The sequence below is a fragment of the Bos taurus genome, chromosome 5 (genome assembly GCF_002263795.3).
Source record: "Bos taurus isolate L1 Dominette 01449 registration number 42190680 breed Hereford chromosome 5, ARS-UCD2.0, whole genome shotgun sequence".
Taxonomy (NCBI): Eukaryota; Metazoa; Chordata; class Mammalia; order Artiodactyla; family Bovidae; genus Bos; species Bos taurus.
In genome coordinates this window covers 57,314,413-57,338,518 of record NC_037332.1, presented here as the reverse complement: position 1 = coordinate 57,338,518, position 24,106 = coordinate 57,314,413, and the positions used below count along the sequence as shown (strand labels likewise).

The following is a 24,106-nucleotide window of genomic DNA, read 5'->3' as shown; positions in this document are numbered from 1 at the left end:
CCAATAAGTTTGCCTTTTTTTCTTTTCTTTTTGCATATTACAAACAGCAGAGTTTTTCAAATATATTTATTCACATTTACATATGATTCTGAATGTATCAACCGTCTGTACGAAAATTATTGTAAAGGGGCTAATTTTTTTTTTTGTTAAGTCACTTCAGTCGTGTCCGACTCTGTGTGACCCCATAGACGGCAGCCCACCAGGCTCCCCTGTCCCTGGGATTCTCCAGGCAAGAACACTGGAGTAGGTTGCCATTTCCTTCTCCAGTGCATGAAAGTGAAAAGTGAAAAGGAAGTCGTTCAGTCGTGTCCGACTCTTCGCGACCCCATGGACTGCAGCCCACCAGGCTCCTCCGTCCGTGGGATTTTCCAGGCAAGAGTACTAGAGTGGGGTGCCATCGCCTTCTCCGGTTAAAGCCTCCCCAAACTACCAGTTCTTGGACCTGCCACTGTCTCAGCTCACCACAAAACATCTCAGACTGCCCGAGGGCCACCCCCGAAATTCCTGTGCTCTGAGGCCCCAACTAAAAGGAGGAAGCACCGACGTGAAGGCTGCTTAAATTCCCAGGCTCCGGGTCCTTAGGAGAGGTATTTCCCTTCACGCCCGCGAATTTGTCATCCAAGGCGGGGCGCTGGAGGTAGCCCCCGCCAAACCCCGGGGGAGGGGCGAAGGTCAGTAGCGGCGTTCCTAAGGCCTCTTTCAACCCCGCCTTGCCTGCCATTCAAGTCCCGACTTTTCTCAGTACTGGTTGAAGTTTCACTTTGGCCCGCCTCCATCGCTCACCTGATTAGATGTTTATAAGTTAAAAGGCGGGGTCATGAGGGCATCGAGATTTTATTGGTTAAAGTATACGCCTATCAATGGGGTGCCGCCCCCTACCTTGAAGAGTTCGCCCTTTAGTGGCTCCTCACCTCGTCCATCTTCAAGGTTTCCCTCACTGTATTGGTCTGGAGTCTCGCCTATCCAGTCCTTTTCTCGTACTCGTTGGTGACAGCGCCGAAAGAGTCCCGCCTTTCTCCAGAGGATTGGCGGATTAGCACGCAGAGAGCCCACCCTTGATGGTAGGCGGGTAGTCGTGCAATTGGCTGGGGCCCCGCCCCAGGGCGAGGAGGAGGAGGAGGAGGGGCAAGAGGGTTTGGTTGAGCTGCAGCTGTTTGTCTGTTCGACACAGGCTTGGGCCCGACGGGGGAGACGGAGCCCCAGGTACCGGGCTGATGGAGCCCGCAAGGGCAGGGGCGGAGGCACCCCGGAAAGGAAAGCGGCCTGGTCTGAGGGCAGAGGAGGGTCTGGGCCTCTGCGAGGGGTTAGAATGGCCCACTGGAGAGGGGAGAAGGGGACCAGGCCCCGGCAGGCCTAATGGGGGCGCTGAGGAGGGGGCCGGGCGGGCTGGGAGCCCGAAGTTGGTGAGTCGGGGAAGCGGCCGGGAGGTTTTGGCGGCTGGGCTGGGGGCCGGCGCAGGAGGCCCGGGGCTCGCGTGCGGGCAGGGGCAGGCCTCAATGAGCGGCGCCGAAGAAGGAGGAGCTGGGGGAAAGGGACTGGGCGGCGGGTGAGGTAAGTCATTCGCCGGGAGGTGAGGAGGGGTCAAACCCGACGCCCTGGCCCCGAGGGGAACCGGGGCGGGACTCTCGAGAGGTCTCATTGGAAGGGTGAGGGAAGGGCTCTTAACTGGGTAAGAGGCATTCTTTTCAGGCAAAGTGGCTATTATAAAAATAACTAGGGTGCCCCAGAGTTGAGCCGAGAGGGATCAGTGTGGGAGGACTGACACAAGCGAAGAAAGCTTTCCTAATCTAGAAGACTCAGGTAGCCGGACTAGTGGAAGCAGGGCCACGAATCAGTGATGGGAACTTCAGGGAATGCTGAAGGGTGAGCTGGGGGCCTTGGGTTTTGCGAGTACTCGCGCTTTTGTTCCCATTGGTGTGGAGATGTGGCAAGTTGAAGTTTTCTGATACTCTCAGGGTAGACAGTGAAGACAAATTGTTTTTTTTCTGTGACTGTTGGCAGTTCTCAACTCAGCCCCTACTCTCTCCCTTGGCCTCAAGCTGGTTTAGGCTGCAGTCTCGGTGTTTCTTCTTACCTCCTGTTTCATGTCCTGTGAAAAAGCTAAGAAGTTGGGTTTGGGGGATGTTTGTTCCTTTCTTTCCTGCTTAATAATGTGGTCTATATTGGGGACCATATCTCTCACCTGGAAGTGGGGAATTAGTGATTCATTTTCTGCTCTAGAAATGGGCTTATGTATCCCCAACCATCCAAAGATCGTCTGACCATAGTTGGTGAAACTTCTGTGGTACTTAGACTTGGGTATTTCCCAGGCAGGTAATGATTATGTGGAATCAAGCCTGGAAATATGAGGTGATATCACAGAGGAAGGGATTTGGGGAAGAGAGAAATTTCATTCCAGAAGGTTGGCATCACCCGTTCTTTGTCTCCTTCTTCAGGAGCCGGGGTTTCTGAGCTATTAGAAAGCTGGGTCAAACAGAGGCACTCGGGGAAGGAGGTGAGTAGAGAAAAGGAAGATGGATTTCTAAGACCCAGAGGTCCCTTCCTCATATATTTTTAACAGTCTACTGACCTCCTTAGTTCCCCCCATAGATTGGAGCTTATTGGATTTTCCCTTATTATACTTCCTCCTTTTTCCATTTTATACCACTGTATTTTATAACTACTTTCTTTTTAATTAGACAAGTGGTATGTACATATTAAAATATTCAGGTTTTATGGAAGTGTAAAAAGTGTAAAACCTCCCACATATACCCTGCTCATTTCATCCAGAAAGGTCAGAGATAAGAGACAGTAGATCAAACTAATCTTACTTCACTTTGGGGAATGTGCCACCAAAGGCAGTTCTGTTTTCATGTTCCCACCATGCTCTGGCTTCTCCTTTCCAGTTTTCCCTTCTGGGATGATACTCTGTTATTTATTGTGCTCCTTTCACAGTTCATTCTGTCTTGCTTTTATCAAATTCAGACAAGTAGAGAGCTGTACTCTGGGTTATCCCTTCACATTCTTACACAAACGCACACACCCTACTTGTGCACTGGGTATCCTAAAAGGAAAGTGAAGTCGCTCAGTCGTGTCCGACTCTTTGCGACCCCATGGACGGTAGCCTATCAGGCTCCTCCACCCATGGGATTTTCCAGGCAAGAGTGCTGGAGTGGATTGCCATTTCCTTCTCCAGGGGATCTTCCCGATCCAGGAATCAAACCCAGGTCTCCCGCATTGCAGGCAGACACTTTACCGTCTGGAGCCACCAGGGAAGCCTCTTCAAGAGGATCTTCCCGGGTATCCTAAGGAAATGCCCAAATAGGTGGCCAAAACGTCTTTCTCTTTTATGGGCAGGAAAGAAAAGTTAAAGTGAATCATTTTGTTTGGGAAAATTATTGGCATTTTTGCTAAAGTGAGGAATTTGAGATTTCTGTCCTGTGGTTCATGGTCTCTGCATGTTCAAATTATATGACTCTCCCTTCATTATCCCCAAAGAAGATGGTGGTTCTTCTAAAGGCCCTTTGTGTCTGTCTTTCTATAGTGATATGAGAAGCTTCCAAATTTTTCTGGCTTTGAAATTGGTTTTCCTCTAAACCTCAACACAACTGGGACACTTTTTTACACCACCTTATTAATTGAATTTGTCCTTACTGGCTTTAGAAGCCCTGTGATGTGCCCAGCCTTTGTACAGTGCCCTTGGAAACCTTGATTGTTGTCCCTCCAGAAGCTTTTGTTTTCTCTTCTACAAAGCCAGTCCTAGAGAAAATTGTGTAGATGTGTATGTGTTTTAAATCCTCACTAGGCTTTGCCATTTCCTACATCCTGATGGTATCCTGTCCCTTTTTTTTTTTTTTTGTCACTTTCTTCTATACATCTCTTCTTATCTTTTCTACCTTCCCCTTAATAAAAGCCTACTTTCAAGAAAAATGGTCTAAAATTGCTCCACATTAGGGTGTAAATAACGAAGTCATTTAAAGTATTAATCCTCCCAAGAATTCTTGCTTTTTAAAGAGGGAGTTAAAGAATGGAAATTATCAGTATAGAATTTCAAACATAGATCTGGAGTTACAAAAATATATTTGGAGAAGAGGAGTTTCCCATTGCTCTTGAAATCATACCTCATCCCTTCTTTTTGCCCAGGAGCAAGGATTGCTCTTTTACAGTTTGCTTGTTTGTGCTCACTGATACGAATTTGACTTAGGAGGGGACATAGGTATGAGAAGCAAGTGCCTGCTCCCTAATCCTATGGCATTTCAGATTGGTAAGTAATAACCAAAGTGTGAGACAGTGTATTTAAATTAAGGAAATGCAACAGCCTGGTTGGAGGAGGGATACCTTAAAACCCTACACAATACACTCCCACTTCCCAAAAGAGTGTTTTAGGAAAGATTTAGTCATTGACTGAACAGTAACTGAGCTGAGTAAGGAGCCACCCAGGTGAGCAAAGTGTGCATATTCTAGGTCAGGTTGTAGTTTCTGTTGAGGGGCAGAAACCTTTTCAGATGTATGATTTTTTATTTTTCCTTTTTTTAAACTTGTGTTTCTTAAGTTTAAGAATTAATGGAGATATTGAACCAAAGTTTTTTTTAGCACTTAACATTAACTGAAGATTCAGAAAACTTTGTTTTTAACCATAGTTGCCTCAGTGTTACAGTGGGAGGGCTGCATATTTGGTGTGATTAGGCCATCTGAAGCATAGTAAAGTAACGGGTGACAGGAAAAGCAGTTAGCCCATGTGAGTTGCAACAGTACCTTGTGGGCTGGGTCCCAAGAGGGCCCTCTATCCAGGGGAGATGACAAACAGGCGAGAGAGCAATTTGGCCTATTAAAAACGTTCCCAAATGGAAATAAGATTCTGTCCAGAAGGGGAGGAGTAGATGGAGGAAGCAAGCAGGATTGCTTTGACATTAATGAATACCTACTAGGGGACGACAGAAAATGAGATGGCTGGATGGCATCACCGACTTGATGGACGTGAGTTTGAGTGAACTCCGGGAGTTGGTGATGGACAGGGAGGCCTGAACTAGGAACCCCGACATTGTGTTTTGCTCTGGAGATTGAAAATGACATAAATAGTCACTCTTTTTGAGAAGTTCTTAGTTTAGCAGAGCAGACAGATACACTTAAATAATGTAGTAAATGTTGTGATAAGAATGCAGTTTTTTTTATTTTTTGACCAGGCCACATGGCTTGTGGGATCTTAGTTCCCCAACCAGAGATTGAACCTGGCCCCAGGCCGTGAAGGCCCTGAATCCTAACCACAGGACTACCAGGGAATTCCCAAGAATGTAGTCTTAATACTATGGGATTCCAGAGGAAGCAATGGTGAATTCTCTTGGGGTGAGAGGGTAATTACACAATTTCACAGAGAATGTGACATTTGAGTTTGTCCTTAAAAGATACATTAGGCATTTGCTAGGCAGACAAAGTGGAGAAAGGCATTCCAGTCTTTCCTAGGTCAATATGAGGGACTTTGCAGTACCATGCTGATAAGAGATTAAGTGTGCTTTTTTGCTTTTGGGGAAATATAAGGGAGAGGATTGGAGAAGGAACTGGCAACGCACTGCAGTATTCTTGCCTGGGAAATCCCATGGACAAAGAAACCTGGTAGGCTACACAGAGTCAAACATGACTGGAGCTACTGAACAGCAGGGAGAGGGTAAGGGGAAGTGGAAAAACTCTTTTAAGCCCATGACTCATTGGTTAACATTGGATCAGTGCAATGAGCCAAGTAGTGAAATTCAATTTAAGATTTTGGTAACTTGGGGTCTAAACAAAGTTGGAGAGTTGAAGACACTTACTAGCTTCTGTGCTGTCTTTCTATTCAGTAAATCTCACATTAATCCCACGGCCCATTGAATTCTGCAGAAATTACCACTTCTTTCCCTAGTGCCCGCCATTGAATTGCTCCTATTTCAGCTCTCCTGGCAGGGGTTGGTCAATACCTTTTAGAGAAGCATAGTAATAAATGATTGCTTCTATCAGAAGGATATGGGACTAGATTCTAGTTCCCAGGGAAGGCCTGGGGCTTCCTAACTTGTTTTCAGTCCCAAAGGAAGTACTTATCCAAACTGTATAGAGGCAGAAACTATCCAGTCTAAGCTCTTGTTCCTGTCCTGGTACTTTCTTTGAATTTCAGTTCAGAGTTCAGCATCTCCTGCTTCCTTAAGTGGTATAGTGGTATTATAGGAGCAAGAGTGCCTTACTAGGAGTACTTGCTAGAAGGATATTTGCTACTAATCTGTTGTGTGATAGCTGGCTGTATGGGCAAGTTGGTTGATTTTATTTGCCTCAGTTTCCTCACTGTAAAGTACAGATTGGACTAGATGACCTCTAAACTGCCTCTAATCTGCAAAACTGAATTTATAGGGCTAACATAAGGGAGGGAGCTAGACTCCAGTGGCTCTTTATCTGAAACTCAGTCTCTATTGATAGATGACAGACTTCTGGAGGCATCCATTATATGTAGTTGGGCTTCCCTGGTGGCTCAAATGGTAAAGAATCTGCCTGCAGTACAGGAGACCCAGGTTCAATCACTGGGTTGGGAAGATCCCATGGAAAAGGAAATGGCAACCTACTCCAGTATTCTTGCCTGGAGAATTCCATGGACATGGACAAAGGAGCCTGGCAGGCTACAGTCCACGGGGTCACAAAGAGACACTACTGAGTGACTAACATACACATCATATGTAATTGACATAGGAACTCAAAGTTACCAAGTGGGAAGGGATCTGAGGAATGGAGTCCTGCCCTACTAGGCATCAGCAGGCTAAGCTGCTAACAACCCTTTGTGTTGGTTTGCTTGTTTGTTTGGTTTTTTTGCCATGCTGCTTGTGGGATCTTGGTTCCCCAACCAGGGATCAAACTCTTGCCCGCCTTGCAGTGAAATCTCAGTTTAACCACTGGACCGCCAGGGAAGTCCCTTAGAAAGCTTTCCTGTTCATATTTTCCTCTGCTGGGAGAGCTACCTACACTAAAGAACTTGCCCCTCATTCTCCACGTTCCCCTTCCCCAGTGGACTGATGACAGAGTCAAGCCTTAGTCATTTGATAAGCCATTCTTGTGAAGCTGGAATTCTGAGGGAAGTTAAGTCATTCTCATCTGAACTGAAAGGGCTGAAGGGGAGAAAAATCTCCTCCCTTTCTTGCCTCAGGTTTGAAGGTAATAGTCATCACACCACCTGACTGGTTGGCTGTGTTTAGTTTTTTGCCTTCGGATAGCTCGTTTGCCCACTGTCAATTGTCAGCCAAAAAAATCATCACCAGAATAGGGGAGAAATCAATTGAATCTTATGTGTATTATTCCATTTCTGTACCCCTGATCTTTCAAGAGTCTAGCTGTTGCATAGAAAATGTGATACTCTTATTAACAAGCTGGGATTAAAGATGAAGGCACAGAGATGGGCAGCTGGTCAATTACCGTGAACAGAGAAGATAGGACACAGTCTTGAGCTGAAATACTGGAGTGGGAGTTAGTCTTTCCTAACCCAGTAGTTACTAATCTCTGACAGTTCAAGAAAGTTTGCTCATTGACTCTGGCTTGACTTACCATCTGTTGGGGTCAGTGACGAGGGGCTTTTCGACCCGAGTGTCTGTGACTGTTTCCTACCTTTTTTTTTAATTTTCCTGGCCACGCCATGCCACTTGCAGGTCCCTGACCAGGGATTGAACCCAGGCCACGGCAATGAAAGCATGGAGTCTTAACCACTGGACCGCCAGGGAATTCCCTACTGTTTCCTATCTTCACACTTCCAACTCCTACTGTTTTCCCAGGCCTAGAAAGATGTGTCTGCAAATGAGAATTTAGTTCACTCTAACTTAGTGTTCTGCCCCTTGGATCAGTTGCTTTGAAATGTGAGGAAGTAAGTCAAAGAATCTAGTCACTTTTCCTGTTGTTTCTTAAGAGTATAGTATATGTGTATCAACCTAAAGGAAACTTAATCAGCTTATCATCTGTAGGTTTTTTTTTTCTCCCTATCATTTCATCTGTTTTCAAGTGTAGAGTTATAATGGCTTATCCTCTTTACCTGTGAAACAATGTATATGAAGTATTACATAAATATATTTTTAAAAATAATCCTCACAGATGCTGAGAAACTGTATAAAGAAACATATTTCTTAAAGGTACCCAGAACTTTGAATTCAAATTCTGCCTTTTACTATTTTCCCCTATTATCCTTCTTACTCCACCCCCAGATCCTCATAGATAAGGAAGCTGAAGCCAAGAAAGGTAAAAGGAGTGAGTGGCCTAGGATCACAGTGGGTTAATTGACAAAGCAGAGAAAAAACTAAGGCTTGCCTGATTCCAGAGCCCTTACCACTGTGCAGGACTGCCTCTGTTGACTTTAGCATTCCATTTTCCTAATTGCTCCATAACTTTAGTGGCAGGATTAGAAAACCTCTGACCCCTGGAGAGCTATATTCAGCCCTCATCTTAATTTCACCTGGAAGTGCTTTTGTAGGCCAGCCAGAGATTAGACTTCCTACTAACCCATCTTCAGTGGCAGGCCTCTCCAAAGCAATGTTTGTTGAATTTTTTTTTTTTGATCATGGCTCAAAAAAAAAAAAAAGTTTTTTTACATCAAAATTCAGTGTGTGTACATACAACCACAAGTGAAGAAGCATTTTCACAAAATGATTCTTGTGCTTATTATTTGCATGCCACATGGTAATTTCTTTCTTTTTTTTTTAATATACTGATCATGATCCACCAAGCAATTTCAAGATCACTACTTGGCTTACACAATAAAAACACTCCTTTAAAGGTTTGAGGATGAAAAGAGCTAAAGAACTGTGACTAGTAGTTAAGAAGCTAATTAATACTAATTCTTGCAGTTGCAGTACTGGTTCCCAGAATTTTGGATTTAACAGACAAATTAAATTTAAGGGTTTCTGTTTTTCCACATAAGTATATTTAAAAAGCTTACTACTGACTAGCAACACCATTATTTATTTTTAAAAAAAGTTATGTAGGAAACTTTATATATTTCCTGTTAATAAAAGAAAGATTTATGTAGCATGAAAATATCTGAGTTCTTTACATACCATTTTCCTTAGTCTCATTCTCCCTAGAGGGAAGATGAGTATGTATCTTTCCATACCTTTGTCTTTGTAGAATTTTGCTTTGTTTATAGAAATAGAATCAGCCGAGTGTTTTGCTTTTTTTAAAATTGAACTATAGGTCTTAGAGGCTTATCCATGCAATAAATACATATTTACCTTTGAGAGAAAATTGATACTAAGAAGTTAGAAATCATGTTATAAAGGATACTCTTAAATTGAATAAATTTAGCTTTGTGAAAAACTTGCTGTATCATTTTAATTTTAATCATTTCATCATAAACCAGTGAAAAGTTCATCACAAAGTGGCACATGTATATCTGAATTCTTAGGACTCATTGACCTGGGGGACTACAAAATACCCAGTAAGATCAGAGTAATTTTATTCAGTCCTCTGTCTTAATCTAGTCTATGCTGAGACTTTTCTGGGCTTTCTCATTTCTATCTCATTTCTCTGTTAACTTCCTCTTACACTTTTTTTTTTCTCTTTTTTTCCTCTACCTCCTTCATGTGATGGCTGCTCTTTAGGATTATATTGATAACAACTAATATTGAGATGTCCTTTAATATATTAAATTGATTATTTCTGTGAATCAGGGCCACTAAATAATACCTGTCTTACTATTTATTAGCTCTATATTAAACACATGTTTCACGTAATCCTTAGGGCTATTGTACGAGATAGGTATTTTTTCCATTTTATAAAGGTAGAAGGTAAGGCTCAGGAAGAGAAATTTTCTTGATGTCATATTAATAATGATTAGTAGCTTAATAGTACCTTTTGTCAAATATTTATGTTCTTTATATGTATTATTGCATTTAGTCCTCACAACACCTTTTGAAGTAGGTGCTCATAGACTGTTATCCCATTTTACAGATGAGGAAACAGATGCACAGGTAGATTTAGTAATTTGTCCAAAAGTTCATAGCTAATAAGCAGAACTAAAATGAATCCAATGAATTGGACTCCACAGCTTTTGTTCCTCTATGCTTCTTCCTCTATGGCTTTTCTATCCTTTCCATGTTTACTAATATTGCAGATATATTTTTAACCCTGATATTGCAGATATATTTAACCCAAAGCAATTATTTTTTCACTATATATGTCACAGAATATGATGTTTATGGAGTCACTAGAATCAGTCTTGGAGAAGGGAAACATCAGTTTGAACCAACAAAGTACAGTCCAAGCAGTGCTTAGTTTTGGGGTGAGGTGGTTTTGCATGTTCTGATCATGCTAACACTTCTTTGAATCTCATAGTTCTTTTCCCCTCAGAGTCAGGTTTGGATGATTGAACACTCAAAGTCCCAACTTCTCTCTCTTTCCTCTGTACCACCAGCTTTCCTAGCCACTTATAAGGTAGAGAAGGTGGTTCAGTTATATTCTTTCATCAAGTATTTATTGCTTGAAGACTTATTCCTGTGCCATCTTCTGGAGATTGCTGCATGTGTTTAGAAGGTACACCTTCTTTCTCTGCCTCTGATTTGGAGGGCTATAGCTATTAGGCCTTTTCAGTGTGGAGAGTAGTCTTATCCCGAGAGTAGTCTTATCCCTAGGCATCAAGAAGAGAGCTGCAAGTTGAGAGTAAATCAAGCCTACTGACTCAGACTTGATAGATTTTCAGACTCAGAGGGGTGGCAGAAACAAAGGGAAAGAGTTAACACTGAATGTAGTCTGTTTCTCTGTTACCTTTGAGCAGAAATGAGGATAGATTTTTCTGGTAATTGGATCCTGGTTTGATTTTCAGAAATGTCAGTTTTCAGAAATGGTCATGTATGAAGGATATAGAACCAGAAGCTATCCCTTTGCTCTTCACAGGGATGACTGTTACCTACACCCCTAGAGTGAATTTCTCATTTTGAAGGCTAGAAAAAAGGGGTAAAAAAAGGACAGCACCAGGACACCAAAGAGATAGTAGGGATCTGGGGCACTTTTGGGTGGACCTGGGTGTTCTTTAGGCCAACTAAAAGTTGATCGATTTGCTGTTCTTTGAAGACCTGGTGGGGAATGGTTGGGAGATTAAAGACTACTCTCACGCAGTTTTTAGTCTTTCTGTTGCAGCACACTCTACTTTAAATGCTATTCTTATTTTCTTGATGTCCACTCTTAACCACTGAGTGCCAGGTGCCTGGGACCCTCTCAGTGGTGTAAGCTTTTAATGGTGGGTGATTATAAGACTTAAGTCCTTATTGGAGCAAAGAAATGGAGATTCTGTCCTTTCTCTTAAAAAATGATTGCCATTGTCATGGCCCTATGTTTAATTTTACCCACTTTTTTTCTTGCAGAATTGTTGAAGCCTGGACGTCCCCTCCCCTCCCCCTCCCCCCTCTGCCGCTTTGTGGCATCCCCCTCCCTCCACCCTTTCCCACTCTGATAATCTAGCCATGACTAGCAGAAGCACAGCCAGGCCCAATGGGCAGCCCCAGGCCAGCAAAATATGCCAGTTCAAACTGGTCCTGCTGGGTGAATCTGCAGTGGGGAAATCTAGCCTGGTATTACGTTTTGTCAAAGGGCAGTTCCACGAGTATCAGGAGAGCACCATTGGAGGTAAGTACTTCAGGGAGAGAAGAGAGTTAGTGTTTAGAAGGGCTATTGAAGGGGAGATCTAGGGATCTGATTATGCCGCTGGCCCTCTTAGCTCCCTGAAAAGGAAATCTTTTATGAAACAAAAAAATTGCCAAAATACCCCAAAACAGGTCTCTGTTCATCCTCTTCCTAGAAGAAAGAAAGGTTGGCCTTTGAGCACCAAAAAAAAACACTTTTTGTTTTAAGCTCAGACTATTTTCCTCTTCCCAGTGAAGTTCAGTTGAGGGTCATCTTGAGCAGGGTTGATTTGAGGCAGTGGCTCATAATCAAAGGTGTACATCTGAAACTCCTGGGGAGCATGCTGGGCCCTACCTCAGATTGGCTGATTAGTTTCGGAAGGAGGGTGAGATTGATGGCAGTATAGATGTGTATGTTTGGAAAAGCTCCTTAGATGATCTTCGATGCACACATCTGGTAAAGCAGAGGTTAGAACTAAATACAAAAGATAAAGAAATATTCCTTTCCTACCTTGGCTACCTTCTCTCTGCCACTATCCCGAAATAGGGTGCTAATTCAATATGAGAACTCCCCATATTTCTCCTTCTCCACTTTTATTACTTACCTTGGAAATACATTCTTAGACCAGCAGAAGTGATACAAAAAAGTTTAACAGCCAAATAATATAATGGTGGGACCTCACATCAGGCTTTAAAATCTTCTAATCAACTTTTATCTGATGCTTATTGTCTCTCATTATCTCTTAATCTGTTTTGGTTAGAAGAGTGTTGACTCTGGTATTAAAGCTGGTTCTTTCTAGCCCTCAGAGTTTTACCATGGCGCCCCCATTCCTTAGCTGGAAAGACTTCTGGCAGGAAGGATTTAGCCAAGAGCAGGCTTAATTCTGGTGCCAGGACCCGAAGGAAAATGCTAAACCTTTCCAGGGTATAAGAAGGAGAATGCTAAACCTTTCCTGTAGCTGAACGGCCTGGGTAGTCACTGCTCTTAGACTGACAGTGGAGATATTTTGAAGGAGGGTGGGATGTTCCAGTGCATTCTCCCACTTACACCAACTTCTCCTCTGTTTTCTCATTCATAGCGGCCTTCCTTACCCAGTCTGTTTGTCTAGATGACACGACAGTCAAGTTTGAGATCTGGGACACAGCTGGGCAGGAGCGATACCATAGCTTGGCCCCCATGTACTACAGAGGTGCCCAAGCTGCCATTGTGGTTTATGACATTACTAATCAGGTAAGTGGGCTGAGAAGATTGTCCTTGCTTTTATTTATAGGAATTACATTAGGTGGGGGAGAGAAAACTGGTTCTTGCAATAGCAAAATAAGAATACAAATTACGCTTCCAAGTGTTGAGAAGACAGAGGTAATGAATTACCAGAAACAAATGGTTTCAATGAGTAACGGCTGCTTAGAAGAGGTGAATTTTGAGATTGGACCTGAAGGTGATAGCCCTAGATTGGCGGTTGTTCCAGCCTACCCATTCTCATCCTTGTGTTTTCCCAGGAAACCTTCGCCCGAGCGAAGACATGGGTAAAAGAACTACAGCGACAGGCCAGTCCTAGCATCGTTATTGCCCTGGCAGGGAACAAAGCTGACCTGGCCAACAAGCGCATGGTGGAGTATGAAGTAAGCTGGCCACCGAGTCCTTCCTGACACACTCCCTCTATGCTTGGGACCTCTTTTTTCCAAACCTGCCCTCTCTGAAAACCTCATCTGAGGACATTCATCATCTCATTCCCCAGTTCTGCACCAAGTTAAATACAGCAGCACTGTGACCCTAATGCCAGCCAGGAGATTTTAGAGGAGTCAGAAGAAAATTCCAAAGCAGAGGGGTAGGGGAGTACCAGTACCAGCTGTGGGGGTACCAGTGTGAAAAGAGGAAGGAGGGAGCAATTGAATTTGAGGTAAGGGACTCAAAAGTGTCAGAACCCAAAAGCCCCTAACCAACTTACCTTCTTCCCTGTAATTAAGTTTCCTGACATCTGTTTGTTGGATTAAGTGGTGGAGACCATGGGATATCCCTTGAGGGAGTCATCACCAAATTATGGGTCCAGGGCCAGCTGGCTCAGAGGGGAGGGAACCTAGGATGTTGCCTAGCTCCAGTGCTGCATGGGAGTGGAAAGGCAGTACTTGTCTCTGCCCTACAGTCTGAGTACCAGTACACCCCACCCCTTGCAGGAGGCCCAGGCGTATGCAGATGACAACAGCTTATTGTTTATGGAGACTTCAGCCAAGACAGCTATGAACGTGAACGATCTCTTCCTGGCAATAGGTAAGGTCAGAGCAGCCTGAGGTCTTCCTGTCGTTTTTCCCTTGCCTCTAGGCAAGATCACTAACCCAGGTCATAAAGGTAAATGGGAGTATCTCCCTTTATGAAAACTTTAGGTGTGGAAATACTGTAACTTTCCATCGTGACCTCCATCCTTTCGTTCCAGCTTGAGCTCCCTCATCTTCAATGTTGTTTGCAATGAACCCTCCCCTCTTGAGAACATTAGTCTCTCACATTTCCCCTTTCCCCCAATAGTCTTTTTTGGGGAAATGAGTAAAATCTACCATACTTTGTTCCCTTCTGTTTTTATTTCTAGCTAAGAAGTTGCCAAAGAGTGAACCCCAGAATCTGGGGGGTGCAGCAGGCCGAACCCGGGGTGTGGATCTTCACGAGCAGTCCCAGCAGAACAAGAGCCAGTGTTGTAGCAACTGAGGGGGTGGCTAGCAGCAAACAAGTATGGAGCTAGCACGAGAGCTAAGAAATAACCTCCATCCCCACCCCTCAGCACATAGCCCCTACGGTAACAGCACACTGAGCCCTGGCTCCCAAGGGCTGCCTCTTGACAGCTCCGTCATGGCACTTTTTAACGCTTCAGCAACAACACCAGGCAGCTGTTGCCACTGGCCTCCTACCCCTACTCTGGGGCTTGGGGGTCAGATCCCCCAGGACTTACCTTCCAAAACAAACTTTCTTCACTTTGTATTATAGGTGCAAGACAGTGACCTACTCATCTTTCCTCCTCCTTCTGCCCATTTTTTCAGAAAACTTTTTTTTTTTTTGTCTCCTGCCCCTGCCCCTTCTGCTTTTGGTCAGTCTCTGTTCTTGATCTCCTTTTCCTCCTCTCCCCAGGATGGAGAAGGTGGTAAACCCAGGAACTGAGGAAGGTTTCCAGTTCAGTCACATTAAGGGCCTTGGAGGAAAGTAAGGCTCAGAGCAGGGGGTAGTAAGGAAACATTGCCTTTTTGTTTTTGTTTGGTTGGAGATTCTCCTATCTGAAAGCACTGCAGCATCCGTGAGTTGGCCTTGTGGAGGGTTTTTCTAGGTAGAGGTGGGAATGGGACGGCCAGCTCCTGGGCACCAGGTTGGAGTCTTGCTATTGTCTGACTGGGCAGAAGTGGAAGAGGTGGAGAAGCAGCGTCATCTGTGGCTCAAGAACTCTTCCAAGGCCTATTTCCCCCTCACCCAGCTTCTTAGGTAGCTTCTCCCCCATAATGGGGGAGATTCCGGACCCCAGAGTCCTCCAAAGAATCTTCACTGGTTGCCTGCCTTTTGGCTCTGTTGTGATCTAAATGGAGGAGGGACCAGTTTCTGATACCCATCCTCTGACTTAGGCATTTTTTTCTCTCTGGCCTTCAGATGGCCTCAGCCCCAGCCACCATATCCCCCTGCAGTTTGCACTTTAATTGATGGTAGTTCACTTGTGATACTTGTTTAATGGGCGGTTTGGTTGATTTACTTGCCCTCTTTTTAATTAAGTGGAATCCAATGTGTATATGAGATTTGAGGAGGGGCTGCAAAGAACTTTACCGGTGGCAGCTAGTCAAGCCCAATCTCCACTGCTAGCTTCCTCTAACTCTAATTCTTACTTCACCTATATTCTTGCCAACCTGACTCTTGGGTATAGGTTTACCTTTCCTGGGAAATTAACTGAGCAGCTGGAGAGCAGTCTCAGGATAGCATAGGCGACTCACTGTAGGGGAGTGAAGAAGAGTCCGGCCAGAGGGAGGAGTTTTCTGTGCTTTTCCAGGGTTCCCATTCAATTTGATCCACCCATTACCATGTCTTTTCTACTTCCCTGTAAATAGGTATGATCTTTATTCCCACTGTACAGTCTGTTCTGCCCCCCTACCTCCCATCAGGCCCGATTTCTTTTCTCCTTTGTTAGTATCTTCAGTTTGTCATGCTTACTGCCCCAAACCCATCCCCCATGCAGCCAGTGGTTTAATCCACATACCACTAGGGAGTTGTACCACAGAGGTCTACCTGTGGCCCCCTCATATCATAACACCTGTTCCTGTGGACAGGGAATGACTGGCACTCAAGGTCCCTCACAACTGTCTCACATCACCAGAGGACATTGGTCCTTTCTAAATCTCTAGCCTCTCTCCACGTCCCTCACAGATATTTTAGAATGTCTTTGGGAAGCCATCAAGGCAAGAGAGAACTCTAAATTCCTTCTTGTTCTAGCTTAGAATTTTGGGGAAATTGGGGGAAATAAGATAGGAGAGGCCATAGTGAACTAGGAACCATTTTGCCCTTTGGGCTTGTAGACTGCTTTCTGTCCCAGAGCAGCTGAGAAATCCATGACGCTGAGATTCTGAAGGACTGAGCTTAGGTTCTTCCACTTATGCCTCAATTCCCTTCCTTTCCCAGGGGCAGCCTTAGTTCCCACGGCCCTGAGACGCGTATTCTCCCCCTCTTTTCCCAGCACCCATTAGCCCCCTAAAGCACCCAGTGTGTCCTTAGAAGTGGAAGAACTAGGATGGCTCTCATACGTTTCTGAGAAATGAAGTTCTTTGTGCAGTTTTCCCCATGGAGCAGGAGTGAAGACGTTTCATTGCCTTGGGGCTGGGAAACCATTTCTCCAGGCTTCTCCCTCCCACTACCCCCCTTAGGAACAGGATTGGCCTTAACTTACGGGCCTGTCTGTTGCCTTCCTTCTACTTTCTAGGAGCTCTTCTGCTTTTCTTTGAGCTCTGGTGGGCTTGGGGAATCTTAGTTTTTATTTCCCAGCTCTTCATTTTTTCTTCTGATCAGTTTGTTTGTTTTTTAAGGGGGGGTATCTTTTTCTTTTTTTTGCCTCTAAGAAAGCATTTGCCTTTTTCCCCTTTTCTTCCTCTCCCAACATAACAATCGTGGTAACAGAATGCGACTGCTGATTTACCGATGTATTTAATGTAAGTAAAAAAGGAGAAAAAAAGGTGTATTGGAGTGTTGCTTCTTCTCTTCTCTTTTTTTTTTTTGCTATTTCTCTAATACTAGAAATTTGCAAGGCAACCCAGTAATGTTTTACTGAACCAGAAACACACCTGCCTTTGCATCTTGGTGCATGCATGTGTGCGTGCGTATGTATGTACATGCTTAGTTGTTTCAGTCATGTCCAACTTTGTGACCCTATGGACTGTAGCCCGCCAGGCTCCTCTGTCTATGGGATTCTGCAGGCAAGAATACTGGAGTGGGTTGCTATGCCCTCCTCCAGGGGATCTTTACCGCCAGGGATTGAACCTTCTTTACTGCTAAGCCACCAAGGAAGCCCTGCATCTTGGTAACTCCTCATTACTCATCTTTCCTTGAATAGTGAGATAATCCAATTTGTAAAATAGCCCTTTTACTGCTGTTTAATCACTGCAAGCCATTAGAGAGCTCATCAAATCTGTCCCTAGCTTAGTTTTTTAGGCTATCCTTACAGAATGTATATATGGAAGGGGTTGGTCATCTATGGACCTGTGGGCAGACAGTTGATGAGACTGGAGGGAGAGGTGTTTGTAAATACTTTTAAGTATTATGCAAAAATTTATGTGCACCTCTCTAGGGAGAGGGCCCACTGCCTTAATTAGTATCTCAAAGGGGTCCATGACCTAAAGAAAGTTTTTAAAAAATCACTGAATTAACATTGTTGATTGATCATGTGACTTCTACCCCAATAGGAAGATTTCAGCAGGAAATTGTCCTCCTTTTCCATGTATTCTTGAAGCTCTGACCCTCACAGTCTAAGTGGAAGTGGTCGGGGAGAATGATACAGAGAAAAGATTAGGTGTGGTTGCAGGAGGAGTTTTAAATTCCAAAGAATCTGAAGGACAGGAAAGATAGCCTGGAATTCAGTCCCACCTCTGACAGTTTATTAACTATGGCCTTAGTCAAGTTACTTAACTGTTCTCTGCCTCAGTTTCCTCTGTAAAATGAAAATTTTTGAGATTTAAAAGGTCAATTCTATAAAGCCTGTGTGTAGCTTTATGTAGGGTGACAGTTACAAGGCAGAAATCTCATCTCATGGCTTCAGATAATCCTTAACTGATTCCTCTGTATCCTTGGACTGAGCCTGTTTTTTAAGACTGGAAGGATAGGTTGGGCATCAGCCCTGTCTGATGATTAAATTGTACAGTTAAATTGGGAATCTTTTTTTCCAAAAACCTTAGAGCCAAAATTACCTTTTCACTGTCAGTTCCCCTTTCTTTATATTACCACCCCCACACGACTTCTTCATTTCTAGTAAAAGCTCTTCTAGTTCAGTTTTGGAAAGAAGAAAGGGAAGGAGGGGATATGATCTTCCAAAGTTAAAGGTGGGGGAAAAAAGTCAAAGTGTTGGTCGCTCAGTTGACTTTTAAAGTAAGGTTGTAACTGAGCCTTCTCACCTCTAGAGGGCAGTGTTGGGTACGTTTGCCCCAGGTCCACAGCTCGCCAATGACAAGTTTTCCCTGCTGCTGCTAAGTCGCTTCAGTCGTGTCCGACTCTGTGCGACCCCATAGACGGCAGCCCACCAGGCTCCCCCGTCCCTGGGATTCTCCAGGCAAGAACACTGGAGTGGGTTGCCATTTCCTTCTCCAATGCATGAAAGTGAAAAGTGAAAGTGAAGTCGCTCAGTCGTGTCCGACTCTTCGAGACCCCATGGACTGCAGCCTACCAGGCTCCTCCGTCCGTGGGATTTTCCAGGCGAGAGTATTGGAGTGGGGTGCCATTGCCTTCTCCGAAGTTTTCCCTAGCCAAATGATAAAAGGGTAATAGCAAACAATTTATGTTAGTGTCCTTTACTCTGATATTATGAGCAACTATAATCTTCCTACTTTGAGGTGTTAAAATGTCATTAAATAACGACCTTTTAAAATAAATTGACAACTAAGCAAAATATAAAAGATGGTTATTCAGTGTTGTTATTTCTACAATTTGAGGAGAAATTGTTAGACCAAGGAATCTCGAAGCCTTTGAACCACTGTTTAGACTCCATTTCTGCCCTCATTCCTGAAAATAAAAGACTTGAGCTTTTGATCTTGTTTTCTTTAAAAGACAAACAGGGCTGTGGTAGTTGCAACAGAGACGCTTGACAAGAGGCGGAGCTCACCACCGGGAGGAAGCCGACTGGATGCCGAGGCCTCTAGCGAAAGCACCTTGTGTCTCAGCGGGCGGGGAGGGGCGGGGCGGGAGCACCTCTCAGCCCAACCCTTGGGAGTCCTCATCACCTTACATTGCTCGGGTTCCTAACATCCTGAGGCTCCCACTCCTCGTCTGGCGCGGGTGGAAGGAAAAACAGCCTGTCCTGTCTCCAAGCCTGGGTGGCGTCCGGCCTTCCTTGGCCTCCAGGAGGCGGGCACAGCAGCTGGGAGGCGGCCCGCCGCCCGCCAATGGCTGGAGGACGAGCCGAGGGGTGAGAGTGGTCCTTTACTCCGCAACAACGTCACGGCCCAGGCCCCACCCCTTCGCCGATAGCCGCTGGGTGCGGAGCGGGTAAAACAGCTACCCAGCGTACGTTGAGCCGGGTAAGGATCCTGGGGCCAGGAAAGGGAAGAGGAGGGGGCAAGGCCAATAACCTGGGCGGGGGCTTGGCACCCGGGGGTGCTCCGAATCCCAGGCACAGCAAAACTGCCGGTACCCGCCTCCACCCCCTTTAGCCGGGTGCTCCTGGGGCCTTGGGCTATTGCTACAAGATACTCTCGGGCCAGCTGTTAGGCAGTGACGTGGAGCCAGCTGCTTGCGCCCCGGTAAAATATCCATATTCTGACCAGAGTGACCCTGGGGAGTGACTGGTCACCACCCGCACAAGGGGGTGTCATCTGTTCTGTAGCAGAAGACTGCTTCTCCCAAGACGGACCTTGGGCTTATCGAGTTCACTATAAGTCAGCTCTACCCCACTGCTCCAGCATAGAGTGGGCTGCTGGCACTGATGGGAAGTGGGCGGGAGAGTGAGGGTCCCAAGGGCCGGGAGTACAGTGCAGCCTCTGCTCCTACTCCTAGCTTTCTTGCATCTCATCAGCAATTCTGACGCTTCTCACCCCACCCCACCCCCAACGTTGGCCCTCCTGTAATCAGTGATCTGCTCAGTGCTATGAAGAAAAAACTGCTGCGAGCCCGAGCAGAAAAATTACCTTCTTCCTTCTCTAGCCAGTTCCCTGACACCCTGACCATTAACTACTCAATTTGCTGAGCTCACTGAAATGGCATAGACAAGGTAGGGGTGTGGACCCAGGTTGGGATCCAGTTCCCAGCTGGGTTCAATTTTCATTTTTTTAGGGGTGGGTGGAGGGAGAGGAGGGAAAGTCCTTCAATGACAATGTTATTACTTGTTTGCACATCATAGCAACTCTGCTACGTAGATCTCATTTCATAGATGAGGACACAGGTTCAGAGAGGCCTGGTATCTTGCCCAGGAACAGGGCTGGTTAATGGCGGGACTGGTTTTTATAAATGCAAAGCAGTTTTTGACTCCAGAATCTGAGCTTCCTTTACCTCATTAGGCTGCCACTATCTATATTTTACTTTTTTGTCTCCTTTTATGTGAGCATACCCCTCAGTTGTCCTCTGCTAGCTTCAGAAAGAATTAACTGGCAAACTGGACGATAGACTTTTGGCTCCCATTGTTCTCTGTAGTGGACAAAGTAGAGAGTAGAGGATGTAGAACAGGTGATTCTCAGAGGACTCCCTCCCACCCCCTGTTCCTTTCCATCCTGTCAGCATATTCTGTCTCTGAACTCCTCCAGGTTTTCTCTAAGGGCCCATTTGGACCCCTACTCCCATTCTTTGGCCTCGTTACCACAGAAAAAGTTTCCCCATTTGTCCAGAGAGCTCCTAGCTGGTCTCTGTGTCATCCTCCTACCCATTGCCTCAAGCTGCCCTAATCTCATCACCTCCCAGCACTCCCTATCTTGATCCTGGAATCTTCCTCCTATCCTAGGTCTGCCATAATGCTGCTGCTGCTGCTGCACAGAGCTGTGGCCCCAGGGCTCCGACAGGCCTACAGGTAGGCCATCCAGTTCCTAGTCCATATCTCCTTTTAAGTACTTTTATGACACTTATCTTAACTGTCAGATAAGATGGTTGAGATAGTGGCCTAGGAGGAAAGGGAAAGCCACATCTCACTTGTCCCACCCATTGCTGAGAAACTAAGTCCCAACTGAAGGAACCAATGGCTAACCTGGGAGAGGTACAGGCCTTCCCCAGCCCTTTCTTATGATCACAAGTGTGCTACTAAGACTTCTCTCTCTTCCAGACTCAAGTCAACCCCTGCAAGGCTCTGCATTCGGGCCTGCTGTACAAATGATTCTTTTCAGCCCCAGCGCTCCAGCTTCACCTTCTCTGGTGATAACTCCAGCACCAGGGGATGGAGAGTCATGGGCACACTGCTAGGCCTCGGGGCAGTGTTGGCCTGTCATGATCAGCAGTGCAGGGTAAGTAGGGAAGGAAGGGACTTCACTATCAGAACCAAGGGGCCTGAGTGAGTTCCCCTGGCAACCCAGGCTTTATCACAGACCCCATGATTACACAGCCTTCATGGTCTTCATGCACAGCACAGATGGAATCTTCTACCTTCCCAGTGGCCATAACTTTGTGGGTTGGGTCAGGGTGTTAGTCACTCAGTTGTGTCTGACTCTTTGCGACCCCATGGACCTCATCAGGCTCCTCTGTCCATGGAATTCTCCAGGACAGAATACTGGAGTGGGTTGCCATGCCTTTTTCCAGGGGATCTTCCTGAACCATGGATCAAACCCAGGTCTCTCGCATTGTGGGCAGATTCTTAACCATCTGAGCCACCAGGGAAGCACAGGGTCAGAGTGAGGTAGAGTGATTTCTTCTTAACATTCTGTTCCCTTTTGCCTCAGGCTTCTCAAGAGTCACCACGCAGATATACCAGGGAGGAAGTGAAATCCCACAGCAGCCCTGAGACTGGGGTCTGGGTAACTTTGGGCTGTGAGGTTTTTGATATCACAGAATTTGTGGACATACACCCAGGGGGGGCATCAAAGCTGATGCTAGCAGCCGGGGGTCCTTTAGAGCCCTTCTGGGCCCTCTATGCTGTTCACAACCAGCCCCACGTGCGAGAGATACTAGCTCAGTACAAGATTGGGGAGCTGAGCCCTGACGACAAGGCACCCTCCATCTTGAAGACCTCTGATCCTTATGCGGATGATCCTATACGTCACTCAGCTCTGAAGGTCAACACCCAGCGCCCCTTTAATGCGGAGCCCCCCCCTGAGTTGCTGACAGAAAACTACATCACACCAAACCCTATATTCTTCACCCGGAATCATTTGCCTGTACCTAACGTGGACCCAGACACCTATCGCCTGAATGTAGTAGGGCCACCAGGGGGTCAGTCACTGTGCCTGTCCCTGGATGACTTGTACCAGTTCCCTAAGCACGAGATCACGGTCACTCTGCAGTGTGCTGGCAACCGGCGCTCCGAGATGACTCAGTTCAAAGAAGTAAGAGGTCTGGAGTGGAGTTTGGGGGCCATTAGCACTGCACGCTGGGCTGGGGCACGGCTTTGTGATGTGTTAGCCCAGGCTGGTTACCAGCTCTGTGAAACTGAGGCCCATGTCTGCTTTGAGGGACTGGACTCAGACCCCACAGGGACTGCCTATGGAGCATCCATCCCTCTGGCTCGGGCCATGGACCCTGAAGCTGAGGTCCTGCTGGCATATGAGATGAATGGGCAACCTCTGCCTCGTGACCATGGCTTTCCTGTGCGAGTGGTGGTTCCTGGTGTGGTGGGTGCCCGCCATGTCAAATGGCTGGGCAAAGTGAGTGTGGAACCAGAGGAAAGTTTCAGCCACTGGCAGCGGCGGGATTACAAAGGCTTTTCTCCATCTGTGGACTGGGACACTGTAGATTTTGATTCAGCTCCATCTATCCAAGAACTTCCTATCCAGTCAGCCATCACACAACCCAAAGAAGGGGAGACAATAGGGTCAGGGGAGGTGACTGTCAAAGGCTATGCATGGAGTGGTGGAGGAAGAGCTGTGGTCAGGGTGGATGTGTCTCTGGATGGGGGCCTAACCTGGCAAGTGGCTGAGCTGGAAGGAGAGGAGCAGCGTGCCCGAAAGGCCTGGGCCTGGCGACTATGGCACCTGCAAGCCCCTTTGCCAGCTGGGATAAAGGAACTGAACATTGTCTGTAAGGCTGTAGATGAGAGCTACAATGTGCAGCCAGACACAGTGGCCCCAATCTGGAACCTGCGAGGGGTGCTCAACAATGCCTGGCACCGTGTCCATGTCCATGTCACCCCATGAGAAGGTGAAGCAGAACCACATTCTGAGCCTCTTTCCATACCCATTCTTTGGCCTCATTAGCACAAAAAATCTTTTCCCTCCACCTCTTCTCCATGTCTTGGATCACAACACTGACTATGCATTCTGAAGCCACATACAAATACATTCCTCACACATTTCCACCCAAGCACTCACTCCTCCTTGGACACTATTTATAGTCACAGGCCACTGACCCTGTGCCAGAAGGTAAGAGCTATTGGAGCAAAGGACTAGAAGCAGGAAGAGTAATTCTGGAAATAAGCACTATTTTCTCTATCTGCCCTATCTCCATTTCTAATGACTGTCACCACTGAGGCCTTATTTTGCCTTTGTCCTTGGGATTCTTCAGAAAATGTGTGTATATGTAACTTTTTACTGCCTCTAGGTTGCCAAGGGTTGTGAAGAGCGCAACACAACCCTCTCCCTTTATAGTTCCACTTTTCTAAATACATCAATAAAATATCTGCTTAAGACTACCACTTTGAAAAATTTTTTAAAGATGATTTGGGGGACTTCTTGAGGCTGGGGAGTGAGCAAATTGAAGAGAGGGAAATGCACTGGTATTGGGATATCTCTTGAGAACTCAAAACAAAAGGTGAAGGGAAGTCAAGAAGTGGGGTTTCGTTCTCTGAAGTCTGTCCGTGTCTGCAGGACTACTTAGGTGAATGACCTCAAGATATCCCTCCAAGAGGAAATTTTTTTTAATTTGTCATTCTTAAGTCCCTCCGCTACACAATTCCTTCGCCCTTGCAGGAAAGGCGAAGAATGTTAAGGAGGTTAAAATCAATATTGTCGTAGAAGGGGCAAAGGCAAAACTTGGCAGTAGAGGCAGGCATGCCAGGGCAACTAGAGCGCCCAACGTGGACTTGTTTGCAAAGTAGATGTAGATGAAGGGTCAGTCCTTGAGTTTTCCTTTGCCTGCGACCGCGCCTTTAGGACTTGAATCTTTCGGCGCTCGACTACTCTCCCCTAGCTCTCCTTCCCTGGTCTCCCCAGCTTGGAGGCGCTCGGTGTTCGGC

General features: G+C 45.9%; 2 protein-coding genes and 1 long non-coding RNA gene across 8 annotated transcripts; 2 read left to right on the top strand and 1 right to left on the bottom strand.

Moving 5' to 3' along the window:
* The first annotated feature begins 1,141 nt into the window (after window positions 1-1,141).
* RAB5B (RAB5B, member RAS oncogene family) lies at window positions 1,142-16,775 on the top strand. Of its 4 annotated transcripts, none has more exons than XM_059886608.1 (7): window positions 1,142-1,403; window positions 2,436-2,494; window positions 11,328-11,589; window positions 12,665-12,816; window positions 13,086-13,208; window positions 13,761-13,854; window positions 14,168-16,775. In XM_059886608.1, the coding sequence occupies exons 3-7, from the start codon at window positions 11,427-11,429 to the stop codon at window positions 14,281-14,283; spliced, it is 648 nt and encodes a 215-aa protein (XP_059742591.1). In that variant the 5' UTR covers window positions 1,142-1,403; window positions 2,436-2,494; window positions 11,328-11,426; the 3' UTR covers window positions 14,284-16,775. The 4 variants fall into 4 exon arrangements, with proteins under 4 accessions (XP_059742591.1, XP_005206708.1, XP_024847771.1 ...); NM_001206191.2 differs by having other exon boundaries at window positions 1,169-1,203; XM_005206651.5 differs by lacking the exon at window positions 2,436-2,494 and having other exon boundaries at window positions 1,142-1,203.
* A 1,919-nt stretch (window positions 16,776-18,694) lies between these two features.
* On the bottom strand, window positions 18,695-19,167 carry LOC132345301 (uncharacterized). The gene is made up of 2 exons (XR_009494542.1): window positions 19,031-19,167; window positions 18,695-18,940 (listed from the first exon to the last, which is right to left on the bottom strand). It is a non-coding gene; the product is annotated as an uncharacterized lncRNA (long non-coding RNA).
* A 100-nt stretch (window positions 19,168-19,267) lies between these two features.
* Window positions 19,268-23,563, top strand: SUOX (sulfite oxidase). Of its 3 annotated transcripts, none has more exons than XM_059886253.1 (4): window positions 19,268-19,544; window positions 20,735-20,800; window positions 21,050-21,227; window positions 21,660-23,563. In XM_059886253.1, the coding sequence occupies exons 2-4, from the start codon at window positions 20,745-20,747 to the stop codon at window positions 23,067-23,069; spliced, it is 1,644 nt and encodes a 547-aa protein (XP_059742236.1). In that variant the 5' UTR covers window positions 19,268-19,544; window positions 20,735-20,744; the 3' UTR covers window positions 23,070-23,563. The 3 variants fall into 3 exon arrangements, with proteins under 3 accessions (XP_059742236.1, NP_001029538.1, XP_059742235.1); NM_001034366.1 differs by having other exon boundaries at window positions 19,294-19,322; XM_059886252.1 differs by lacking the exon at window positions 19,268-19,544 and adding an exon at window positions 19,924-20,011.
* The last annotated feature ends 543 nt before the right edge of the window (window positions 23,564-24,106 follow it).